Raw genomic sequence first — 13521 nt, forward strand, 5'->3', positions numbered from 1 at the left:
TAAAGCAATTACAGTGACGTTTTTAACAGCTGCATCTCGTTGTCAAACGGAAAAACAGACTTATCACTAATACAACTCGTGCCTCTCTCTTTTATGTGATAAGCGTCCAAAAGTTCTCTTGCTAACGTATCACCACTCCTGCTAATTATCTTAAAGGGACACTAAAGAGAAACCGGAAGTTGAGCTTAAATGGTAGATTATCCTTTCACGATCACAGCCATACCATTCTTACTGCAAACAGATGTTTAATAAGCGAGAAAATAGCTAAAAACTGAAGGATAGGTGCTGACGCCCCTTCGAAATTCCCGCACTACACGTTCGCGACGTTGGAGATTACAAATGCAGGCCGGTCACGATTGGTTGAGAGTGATTTATCACTGTTAATAAAACGCAAAATGAAATACACCTTAAACGTACATAAACAGCATTTGCCAACTTTTTAAACCGTTTCAAGCGAGGAAGTACAAGTTTAGCACAAAATTAAATAAATAAGAAAAAATGTCATGGCGATACATGCGGCCGTGATAGTTTCGTAGTTTCGTTTTTGGTCAATGCATCGTCGCGCGGCCTGTTCCACTCTACGGTGTTTGGTTGCGTGTTGCGTGGCTTGAAAAACGTTGACTTCGCGGGAAACAGCCAGAAAATGCCTCGTGTGTGTAGTGTTGAGGGCTGTATAAATGGCCCAAGGCGCTTGTTCAGGGGCAGTGGCAGTGTTGAGTCAATTGTGTCCTTTCATGTGGTGTCGCGCATAGAGCCCCGGCTCCCCAGCATTCGCAATGGCTCAGTGCTCTGCCGATGATAAAATGGCAAAAGAGCCAGAGAAACCCATGGTGTTTCTTGCATTTCTTGCCCTTGGATTATGTGTATAATCTTGCCCTCGGAAAGTATCTTGGCGTGCCCCAGAGGCCACTTCTTTCTCGAGCAGCTGTTCCCTCAATGCGGCCTTCATCGAACCCCCTACCAGTGCCCCTGTAGCAGCAAACTGGCGGCTCGATGAGTGCTGAATATCATTAAATAAAGCCACGAAATAACCATACCGAGTACGTGCGCAACTTTCTACGCTTGTTCTGTCGGGAACATCGTCGCCTCGCGGACCGCACGCTTCGCCTTCCATTGACGAAAACGAAGCTCTGCTTTCCGCCAGCGCGGCCGGTGGCTCACCACCATCGCACGCGGAAACACTTACCGCTCGAGCACGGAGGATCATTTCGCACTCCGTTTCACTGAATATTGCTGAAATGCAGTCCTGCTTCCCTGGCAAGCTCTTCGTTGCAAGGTTCAGCGGTAGCAACGGTATCCATCGCGGCGAACGCTGCCATGATGCATCCAGCGCCTCGGTCGTTTACGCAAGCGGTTATCATGGAGCATTCTGATTCGCTGAGAGCAATGCAATCTGTGACGACACTGCTTCAGTGCCAAATCTGAGGTGAGAGAAATTGAGCAAGAGATATTTGGTCTTTGTTTACGAATTTCTTCGCTAATAACTCATATTTTTGCACACAACAAAAACTGCATGCATTCCTGAAGGTCCCTCTTTTATTCCAGCTGAACTTCCTGTTTCTCTTTAGTGTCCCTTTAATGTCACGCAGTAGTGGCTCACATCTGCCGGCCAAGCAAACCATGCAACGCACAGGTAAGTGCGCATTACCTTTGCTCATGATGGACAATTCATGCTCCTGTGCCCGGTCATTGACACATCTCCCCGTTTGGCCCACGCAGGACTTCCCACATTTCAGCGGTATCTCATATATAACGCCAGTCACACATTTCACGTAAGGTCTGGTGTGGTGTTTCTGGCATCCTGACTTTTTGTCAGCGCGGCTAATGCACAGACACAGTCCAGCCAACTTGCCTGACCGAGAAAACAACGTTGAAATGTGGGAAGTCCTACGTGGGCCAAACGGGGAGATGTGTCAATGACCGGGCATGGGAGCATGAATTGTCCATCATGAACAAAGGTAATGCGCACTTTTCTTGGTCGGCAGATGTGAGCCACTACTGCGTCACAATAAGGTACAGTATAGAACACTTATAACGTAACCGCTTATAGTGCAGGACCGGATATAGTGCGGTCTTTTCAGACTCCCGTTAATTTTCCCATAGCACTCCATGTATACACGTATCGCTTATAGTGCAGTTGCGGGAAACGAAATACCGGTTACAGTGCAGCTGCCTGGGAGTACGGAAGTCAGCGGAGACCCCAAGTAGTGCTCGAGGAAGAAAGAGAGACGAAGTGGAGGAGAAGGGCACGTGGTGCGAACGAACAGCCAGTGAGGCTGAAACCAGAATCTTGAGTGTGAATCAAGTCGTGAAATATCACGGCGCGCATAGCGAGCGAGGGCCACGAAACGGCCAATGCTCGCTTCACGATAACGGCAGTTAACGAAGCTTCAGCGAGCGAGAAGGCGGCGCCGGCACGGCACGGCGAAGGGCGCACGCGGAGACCGTGGAATGTGAGGGAGGAGGGCGGCAGGAAAGCGGATTTCGCCTTGGCAACTCCGCCGCTTCGGTGGCTCCCCTCGCCCTCCCTCGTAGCTCTCTCACTTTCGACTGTCACCGTGCGCGCCCGCTGCCTTGCAGGCGCCGCCGCTACAGCCGGCCCGGCGCCAGCTCCCCGAAGTTTCGTTTTCTGCCGTTATCGGGAAGCGGGCGTTTGCCGGCGTGGGTAGTTTAGTTGGCCGGCCTGGGAAAGCGCCGCTGCTTCCCTCTGCACCATAGCCGCAGCGTGCAAGGTCAACACGTGACAAACAGGTAGAGGAAGCATAAAGGAGAAAGAAGGGTTCACTGCCATTTTCTACGCGTGGCTATGGTAGCATGGCTGAGACGTTGGCACGTACACGCATGTTCCGGCGCAACGCAGAATCGGCGACCTTGCCATTTGAGAGAGGGTGAAATTTCCGGCGCGTTTTTTTTCTTTCTATTTTTTTTTCGTTTTGTTCGTTTTGTTCGCGCGCGATATTGAGGGTTCTCTCCTAATCTTTTACTCTATGGCGGTGCCGGAGCAATGCCGGTCGGAGGCGCCGCCGCGTGATTTGGTTCGAATTAACGAGATTCAACTGTAAATTGAATGCAAACGTCCTTGCCACATTCCTCGACTGTCACATATGCGTGGCGGCTCGGTGCACATGTTTTGCATATGTGCGGGCCTTGAAAATTGTTGCTTTGGTTATAGTGCGGTACCGCTTATAGTGCGGATATTCGCGACTCCGGCGACTTACGTTATAAGCGGTCTACACTGTAATTGGCAGGAGTGGTGATATGTTAGTAAGAGAACTTTTGGAGGCTTATCACATAAAAGAGAGTGGCACGAGTTGTATTAGTAATACGTCTGCGTTTCTGTTTGACAACAAGATGCAGCTGTTGAAAACTCAATGTAATCGCCTTAGACGACACTGACACACGCATTCGCTGAATCCCTCCTGCATTGTTGTAAGAATAAAACCGTTTAAGTTCAGTGCCCGACCTGTCGTTTCCTGCTTTTCTTTCCAAGTCTTTGTTTTCCTGCTAGCGCAACCATGTATTCCTCAGATCTTTATGTACGGGGGTGTACACCCTATTCGAATGAGAATTTCTCGCGGCTTCAGACATCTGTGCAGAGTGCCATGTTTTGAGCGCTGGCAGTCTCCAATAGTTTGCATGACCTCAATGGATGAACACTGCCATAGAAAACTTACGTCAAAACTTTGTTTTCACAAAGTTGCAAAGCAGGAAGTGGGTAGCTTACAAGAGTAAATGAACAATTTTCTGTTGCATACAAGGTTTGTGGAGATGTTGGTGCATTTTAAACATGTTCTTCAAGCATTTCACATCATAGAAGCCATATTGATAGCAGTTATAAATAAAAAGCCTTCAAGGGATTAAATGCAGTCTACAATCAGAATCTTGGCTCCATCTATTCGGCGGCGACTTACATCAAAAATCCAACCATGCAACACATATGCAGACAAAGAATATGCATGTCAGAATGGGCACCAATTTTCTACCGAGTTAGGCAATGGTCACGTGATTATAGTGAACGCTCTCATTACAAAAAATAAAGAGTGACACACTATAACAAACTATGACACACTGTGCATCTGCTAAAGTACATACACAGAATGCATACACAGACATTTATTCTGTGCTACAGCGCTTGTTCATTAAAGGAACAACCATGAAAAAAATACACCAAGCTAGTAGAAAAATAGAGATCGCGTTTTGTACCATTTATACTAAGATGAACCCATACCATGTAGGCCGACAACAAGTCCTACTCAAGAGACAGAATCTAGCAAGTTCTGAAAACTTCACATGCACCACAGTGACCCAAATATAAGAAAATACTTCTGAAACCAACAGTGTCACACCGACGTACCAGTGCAAGGGTACCAGTGCGAAATTCGAAAATGTGGAGCCTTGTCCTTCCTTTTTGCTTCTGTCAACAAACCTCTAACCTCGAAAATAACAAAAACACAATTTTGAGAGGATACTTTGGTAGTCTAAACTGACTGTATTTCTCTCTTGCATTCCTTTAAAGCATTGGCCGGATGACATACTTCCTTACGTACGTGTTCGATGTCAGTGTTCATCTTGTGCCAATTCATTCATTTCTGAAGTAGAAGTATTCAATTACCTTTAAAGGGATGCTGAAGAAAAACTTTAAGTTGAGCTAGATTGATAGATTATTCGTCTAGAAGTCTATATTTTTTTTCTGCCGATATGCCACTTTATTGAGCAGTAAATTGCCGCCGAAGGTCCCACTGCTGCTCCCCAATTCGCACCAATCACGCCAGAACAGACCAGCTGACATAACAGCCACGTGACCTCCCTCTATGCCATTTTGGCCAATGCTCGCATCACACGAGAAGTGCCATAGTCCACAACAGGTGGCGGCACCGGTCCAAACTTCTGTTGATCTTTTTCTCACTTACAATAGCTCTGTTATCGCTACAAATCACAAATTCGTTGTTACAAAACCCGAATTTTTCGATCTAGATTGACTTCATATTTTCTTTCAGTTAAACTAGTGACCCATAAGGCGAACAACTTCTTGCCTCAGCGGCGCTGCCCAGGGATGGAGGGCGCAAGATGACCTGCAAGCAGCAGCTGAGCAGAACGGCCAGTGACTGCACAGTTCTCTTCCAGGAGCCATTCGGCGTCTCGACACAGCTGGCATCGACGGTTGCGCTGGCTGCATTGGCACCGTCGCCGCCCGACGACTCGAATTCCACCAGGAGCCCGGCCACGAAGGTGACATAGGGCGTCCAGCGCTTCGGCACGTCTGTCGCCACCTCGTGCGTGCCCATCAGCTCCTCCCGCTTCTCGAACAACTCGTTGCAGATTCTCAACAGGGCCTCGAGGAACTCGTCCTTGCACACCTTATGGTGGAGATATCAAAAGCAGGCTATCTTTAATGTGTCAGCATTTCCTTTAGTAGTTCACCCACTACCGGGGACTATCTATCGATCTATCTATATTTGGATCTAACAGTTTTCCCGCCTGGTGGGTCACCGGGTGGTCAGTGGTCAAATGATTAACGCATCAGGCTGCCGTGCTGAGGTAACAGGGTTCGAAACCAACCGTCGGATTAACTTGGGTCATCAAGTATATGTACCAATGGGTACATACGTGCCTCTATTAAACGAAGCTCTCTCATGCAGACATGGGTCATCGTAGAAGCAGGACTGGGTAGGTACTGCTGTTCGAAAAAACTCTTTGATGCCAACTTGGGTAACTAGGCAGGTGCCACTGGGCGAGTGCCGCTCTACAATGACAAGATCGATCCCTTAAATTTCTCCGATGCTGGGCAGAATAGAACCCACACCGCAAGGGTTCCTCCAGGACAGCAACCTGACGCTTTAGCAGTCTGCGCCACAAATGCACTGGGTATGTGCCGCTCTTGAGAGAAAGCTTTACCTCGGGGGCTCCTATCTAAATACATGGGAACGAAGAAATCATTTTTCTCGCCAAGCACCGCACCAAATTTTGTTAGGTTTGTTGCCTTTAAATGAAAAAGTTCAAATTAGTGACTGTTCGCAGTGGATTTTCGATTTAGACCCTCAATTTTTAAAATAAAAATTGTTGAACATTGCAAATTTTCAGAAAACGTAACCATCAAGTTTACAACTATAACTAAGCAATGAAAAGTGGTATCACAATTCATGGAACAATTGTACATCTTAAGCGGCGAAAATTGGTGTAATATACATGGCTCTCAAGTATACCACTAATATGTAAGTAGGGCTTTTCCAGAACCCTTGTCAACAATATAACAAATTTACTTAAGATATAAATTGATATATCAAGTGTGTCTACTTTGAATGCTCTAATGGAGGCAGTTTACAGAACTGCAATATCTGTTCTTCGTGCAGAGCTACGAATTTGTAAGCTTCTTGCTTCTATCTTTTTCAGCCTTATGAATATTTGAAAATTTCCGTCAAACAATTCAGGCCTTAAATCTAAGTTATGCATCCAACAGTCACTAGAATTTACCTTTTCTAAAATGCAACAAATTTCATTAAGATCCGCCCAGGGGTTATCCTAGAAAAGCATTCCTGCATTTTACGTGTATCTGAACAGGCGGAATCGGAGTTGGGCCCAAGCTAAAGCTTCCTCTTAAGTGAACCTCTCACCAACTTGGTTCACCGAGTACGTGTCACTCGGGAGTGCACCGAGTGAGGGAACAATTCTCGGCGTTCGCAGGCACCGGCGCACCAGTCTGGATTCTTGTCTCAAGAGGCCACACCAGTTTCACCAGCTGCCGCAGCACGTCCAGAAAGAAGCGCGAGAGAGGAGCCCGGTTGCTGCGTGATGCGTTTCTCGGCATTCGTACGCTCCAGCGTGCAGGCATCGTGGCAGTGGTGCCAGATGGCGTGCGAATGTTCTTAGGAAAGTATAAAATGGGAGTCTCACTGCAGTGCACGACTCTTACATAACTCGTTTCGACAGTGGCAATATGCTGTGTCGCTATTTTGATTCGATGCTAACGCACTGCCGTTGACAGTCATCGTGAGACAGCTTCTGCCGCAATGTTTTATCACTAGTATTATGACCTGCCAACTGTAAGGTACGAAAAATACTACAGTCAAAGCCCAAAAATATTGAGTTTTGGTTCGAAATGCTAGAGTAAAGATAGCTTTAGTACATATACTTAAGATCTGGAACATTTATTAACATATTTCATGGCTATTGTCCTGCAGGAATGCTGTAAACAAACGCACTATATTCACAGCCAAAATTATGTGCGTACACAGACGGAAATATTCGCATAACAGCACCTCATATACTTGCTGTTACACATGGCTTCAATGAAGTGGGTGGTGCCGTTGAGGGTATGTGTCCGAATAATCGAGTTGGCCCATAAATTCCAGCTCTCAAAGTCGGTTGGCAACTGTATTTGCATTTTTTTAAATAGATTCTGCTTATAAGCTGCATCCACATACAAAAATATTAATACCACTAGTACCTATAAAAGAATCGTAAAAAAGCTCTAAAATTCTAGCATTTTACGACAAAATCAGCAGCTATGAGTACTGTTATCATTGCGATTACCGCATTTTAGTTGAAAGGATCCTTTGCTCCTGCTGTTATAGTGTTGTACGCAATTGTATATGAACGCAGGCAAAAAGTATTCAATTTTCATTGGCACAAAAGGACAAGAATATGACACCTGCATTCCACATGAGCGTGTGTTTACAGTAAAACCTCGTTGACTCAGATTTCACGGCACAAAAAAAAAATGCCCGAATTGACTGAATGTCTAGTTATCGAGAGTATCAAGAAAACCATAAACAAATGGTAACTCTGTCGACCAACGCGCTTTTATTTACTGAATTAATCAGCAAACCCGGTTTCTATTTTGCTCAAAAGCAGTGCGAAAGCTGCAATTCTCGGCATCTCATGACCGATTTTGCACTCGCAGTGGCAAAGGCCTTGCGACTTTCTTCGCAGCGCATCCGTGGCGCGTGTCTTCATCTGAGACACTCCTCTCATTACCGTGCGCACATCCCGATCATTTTTTTTTCATCAGTGAGCCGGTCACCTATAGATCGTCCGTCCACCGCGATGCAGCTGGTGCTTTCTTCATCCCTCGACAGCTTTGCGCTGAGTCATAGCGAAACTACTGATCGCTGAAACTGCTGCAGACAAAACCGCGGATGCTGAAGGCACACAGTCGACGCGCGCACCGAGACAAAATGAAACTACCGTTTACTGCAACAACTGCGGACAAAACCGCGGTTGCTGTCGACACGATCAATGGTGACTACTCACATTTGAAGGCACATGGCCAACGCACGTGCCGAGTGAGAACAGAACTATACTGTTTGCCGCAACGCCTGTGGATGAAACCGTGGTGGCTATTGACGCGACGATGGATGGCGACTACGCAGTTATGAAGGCACGCAGCCAACATGGTGTCAGGCGCAGCGATAAACGCAAGAAGAAAGGCTTTAAAAGGACACTAAAGGTGAATGCAAAGTCGACGTGGACTGCTAAAGTAACATTCCATAAACCTGTAAGCGCTTGTTTATGCCAACAAAATAATTATTTTATGAGAAAATCGCGTCTGAAGGGAGGGTGCGCATACGTTTGGCGCAATTCAAATCGCCCGCCCCCACAGCGAGGAGTGGTGACGTTGCATATGCCATCACTGCCCTTTACTGCCGTTGGTCCGGTGGTGAGCAAAACGCCAACGCACGACCATGGAGAAACCGAGCCAAGACACAGCGTTGGATATGCCGCTGCAGCAGCTCTTGGTCAAGTGGCATGAACCGTTCGGGAAATCCCGCGACATCACAGAGACGTGGCCTTCTCTGCTACTTGCATTTTGTGTGAGTTGCGAGTTTCGCAATCCAGCAAAAGCAGCGCAGCACTACACAACAACGAAACTACTGAAATGTGAAAGCAAGGGCGGCGCAGAGTGCAGAAAACAAAACCTCGCGACCGCCCGCGTCGTCAAGGGTAACGTCAATTAGTTTTTTCTAAAAATCAAATAGAACTGGACAAGTAGCATTTTCTTTTGTCTTATAATACAGTACAATGATGTTTTTATAACGAGTGGTTGAGTACTGGTGACAATTTAAATGAGCAGTGCCTTTGTCATCGGGCAAGTAGTTCAATGTCCCAGGGAGTCTCTAATCGTGTCCTGGGCCGGTATTTTGTAGCAATGCCTTTCCGGTGCTAATGCCTTTTCGCGCTTATCGCGCTTTGTCATTGGTCAGAGCGACGGTCCGCTCGCGTTATCAACGGGATCAGCCGGCCGTGAGCGGTGGATGATAAGACTAGTATAGAATAAGTCATAAGGCATCACTACAACATCGCGGCCCTGCATTTACCTAAATTTCTCGATTACTAAGGCTTTTTTCGTGATAATATTGACGCCTTAGACGTTCTCGAACACTAATCCATCACTTTACCTTGACTTAATATTTGCCTTTAGTGTCCCTTTAAAGCTCACAACAGAGCACTGATTGCTTGTTGCCACAAAAGTTAAGCGAGGTGCTTACCAAAGCAATCCGGTGGCAAAACTTGGCTGCTGGCTCAGCGTGCCCAATGCTCTTGGATGCCGCGTGACTGATGACGCGCGCCAGACTCTGAAGCTGCTGCGAGTTCAGTAATGTAGGGTCTGCACAACGGGAAAGGAAAACCCAAGTCGCATATCAAAACACAGTAAGCTTCTTCAGTCATGCAAGGCACCGCGTTTAATTCTTTCCCTACGGCTATCAACAAGTGGAATTCCCTCTCCAATGTTGCTGTATCATATCCACATGTCAGTCGATGCATTCATGCACAGCACTGGTGGTGGTGTGACAACTAGACAGAAAATGCCATTACAAGGTATTTACTGGCGCAGCAATCATTGTTTCTCATGGTTTTGGGTGCTTTTCTGCTCCTGTCATTGTTTTATCATTTTCCTGTCTTTTATTTCTTCGTTTTTGGTGTATTAGTAGTTTAATATTGCTTTCCTTGCTTTGCTGACCTTGCTACTCTGACACATGCATTTTTGTCACACTGTGGGCGACATCATCAGCTGCCGTTGCTGAGTGGAGGTGAAACCATTGCAGGTTTTGCTTGGTACCACCGATGTAAAGATATCACGGACATGGCTTCAAACCGCTAAAACTAAAATAAAAGTTTCGTCAATGAAATTCATTTCTTCCAACTGCCTGATAATTCGGAAATTTTTACGGCCGCCTCCATGTCAGAAAAATCCACTGCCAACTGTACATTATTAGCATGACGTTCAATATCAATATGACAAAATTTAGATATAATGAAGTAAACTGCCAATATAAACGACTTTGTTATATCAAGCTTTAACTGTAGTACATTTCAATGCACAGTCCAAAGGCACAGTATTACTTGCATGCTTGTAGTCATGGCGTAGCCAGAGGGGGGTTTAAGGGGTCGACCCACTCCCCCCGAATTTGTTTAACGAACCCCTCCCCCACTCTCCCCCCTTCCCACGGAACAGAAAGTTTCAAGAGGCGGGCTCAGAAAGAACGCCATCGATGAAAGGAAGAGCTTGAATGTGTGAAAGCAAGGCAAGGTCTAGTGGCAGTCCGAAGGGACGGGGAGGGGGGGGGGGGTTGTCATAGGGGCGATACCCTCTCCCATGCACAGAACATTGCGGCCCCACTCATGACGCGCCTATACCTCATTAAGGATCAACCATAACTGCTGGTTAACCATTCTGGTTAACCATTCTTGATGCCACATAAAGGGCATCAAGAATGTTGCTGGCAGATAATTATGGACATAGGGAGAGCGTCTGGTCACTGCCCGATCGCTCAACACCAGACATCAGCGGCCAGTTGCCTATCTGAGGCTCACCTATCCCGTCGTAACACGTGCTGCTTGCTGCGGAGAGCCCATCCTAATTAAACGTCTCGGCAATTTTGAGAATAGCCAGGTGTCAGGACACTTTCAAATCTCTCGGAGCTACTGGGCCTTATTTTACTGCAAACTACGGATGCCGTAATTTTTACAAAGGCTTCTGAACAGGAAGCAGCCCTGCTTCGACTGTCTGCCTCATCAATTCCCGAGTGGGATTAAATAATATGCGTCAAGCGATGACTACAATACCATGATTGCAAGTGACTTCCAATCATCTCTTCAAACAAGTCAGACAGCAGGTCACCGAAAGTGAGAACCTTGCATCATATGACACATTCAAAGTTCAAGCGAACAGCTTCGTTCCTGTATTTTTATATCTAGAATAATATAGCATGCCCACAAAGCCGAAAGCGCCGTTGATAGGCGACTTGCAAAATCGTTCCCGCCCTCTTCTGTACGTAGCCGTGGATGTACCACTCAGTAGATCTGGCTGAAAAACAACGGTTATCTCCACTGTTACCTGGGCTGCAACAAGTCTGGGCTGAAAAATGCAAAGAAGAAGACAAACGATAGTGTGCAATCTTGCTTTTGCTTGGTCCCGTTTTTAGCGCTGTTTCGTTTTTCCAGGTCATGTACCAGCTAGAGGTCATCAACATATACATCATATGTATGCATCAATTCATAAACAAAATTTTTGTTTCTTTTAATATGATCATTTTCTTTAAATAGCATAAGGATGGTAGCATAATTTGATGCGTAGTGGCTGCACGCTTTAGCAATGAAAAACTTTTGTCAGAAGTTAAGCAAAGTGTTGTTTCTGCAACGTAAACACTTGCATCGTAGTTGTTAAAGCATTCTTGTCCGGGGAGTGCTAGGAGTTTGTCTATATATATGTATAGGGAGAGAGAGGGAGGGAGGGAGGGACGTGAATGAGGGGGCGGAGTGGTAATTGTTGGCGGAGAATGCCTCCCCCCCGAAGTAGATTTCTGGCTACGCCACTGCTTGTAGTGCTTTGCACCGGAAGTAGCCAAAACGCAGTTAGGTACTATTCAGGGTGGCCCAAGATAAACCGAACCCAAAGCAAGGGGACAAGGGTCATTGGACGCATTTTCTTCAGAGATACAGTGAACTTGGAGCATTAACCCTGTATTGCCCTCACTCAGTTTACATCAACGAAAATTATAACTTGTTCACCTGTATTTCTGTCAAAGAGAGTGCACTTGTACAGAGAAACGACAATTAAGTGGTATTTTAGTTCTAACCTATTATAGTAATTAAATAATTAGTAACTTGTTTTGCTGTAGTGTCCACAACTTAAATCTCGCTCTGACAATAATTTGCACTTCGACTGCATGACAGTGTGCTAATTTGGCCTCCGAGCCTAGCAGAAATAGCTATATTTTCGTTTTGATACGTCTCTTGCATGGTCATCGGCCATGTCACTGACACCTTCTCAAAACCTAAGCTAGCGAAGCATAGTCAATCTAGCTGATGAAGATTTGGTGCATGCATTGACTACTTTTATCTGTACCGACAGTATGACACTGGTCGAGATACGGGCCACAAATTCGTAGCGATGCTTTCCGCTCGATTGTATGTCATTCTTATCGTCCACTGTCTGTGGCCGGCTGATCTCACTGATAACGCATGGAAAACGTTGCTCTGACCACTGACAAGGTGTGAAAAGCATGAAAAGGAATAGCATAAAAGGCATTGCTAGAAAATCGTGGCCACAGATTGTCTAGGCAGAAGGCAAGCGTATGTGCGCACAACAACGCATTCACAATCTGGGGCCATATTCTTGTACAATCACTTTTGAAAACACTTTAATTTTCACGTTACTAGCTCTGGACGCATCGACTGGTGGCAGCATTTCCACACTATGATAAGATGGCGTGCTTGGCACTGTGCCAAGAATGCCATCGCTCAAAAGAAGCCGATGTGTCTTGCACTTGTCATGCAAAGTTGAAGGTAGGTATCCCTGAAAGTGATGTTCCGAAAATAAGGCACACCTTTTTTTTTTTTAACCACTTTTGGAATAAAGTTGCTTGTTTCCTGGTGAGTTCGTTATTTCGGATTCCTGATTATTCTATTTGCACTACCCATATATAGCCTGAATTATGTGTGAGTGATTGTACAGGCTACGCATTAAGTTTCCCAATGCCAAAGTCAGAATTTTCGAAGTATAAAAATAGCGTAGCATATATGATGCATTGGGCATTACAGAGTTAAGTTGCCCACATCGTCTAGCCCTTCATAGGGAGCAACTGAAACAAGATGAACAGCATTTCGCATATTGATATCACCATATGTGTTGCGTTTTTCACTTGTTCTGGGGTCGGTTTATCTTGGGCCACCCTGTACAAAGCCCAAAATTGTAGCCAAGAGTTTTCAAAAAGTACTCAGTATGGCGTAAAGCAGCCAAACACGATGACAAGCTGAGGACCATCCAATGAGCAATGGAACGAAAAACTACAGGCATAATGCTATGTAAGAGACAGGAAGAAAGTGGTGGGGATTAAAGTGCAAACGGGGGGTAGCCAATATTGTAGTTGAAATTAGAAGGAAGAAATCGAGTTAAGGCAGGCCATGTAATGCATAGGGCAGGTAACCGATGGTCTATTAGGATTACAGAATGAGTGCCAAGGGAAGGAAAGTGCCATCGAGGACGGCAGAGACTTAGGCAGTGTGATGAATTTAGGAAAT

At 45.8% G+C, this 13521-nt stretch overlaps 1 protein-coding gene across 1 annotated transcript in view; it reads right to left on the bottom strand.

The window, feature by feature from the left end:
* Nucleotides 1-4997: 4997 nt before the first annotated feature.
* The window catches only part of LOC119439989 (uncharacterized), a 54029-nt gene continuing 45505 nt past the window's right edge, over nucleotides 4998-13521 (bottom strand). Inside the window, exons 7-8 of the mRNA XM_049662702.1 lie at nucleotides 9486-9604; nucleotides 4998-5357 (exon numbers count right to left, since the gene is read on the bottom strand). Coding sequence (XP_049518659.1) covers nucleotides 4998-5357; nucleotides 9486-9604 — 479 coding nt within the window. The remainder of the gene's footprint in view (nucleotides 5358-9485; nucleotides 9605-13521) is intronic.

The sequence above is a fragment of the Dermacentor silvarum genome, chromosome 2 (genome assembly GCF_013339745.2).
Source record: "Dermacentor silvarum isolate Dsil-2018 chromosome 2, BIME_Dsil_1.4, whole genome shotgun sequence".
NCBI lineage: Eukaryota > Metazoa > Arthropoda > Arachnida > Ixodida > Ixodidae > Dermacentor > Dermacentor silvarum.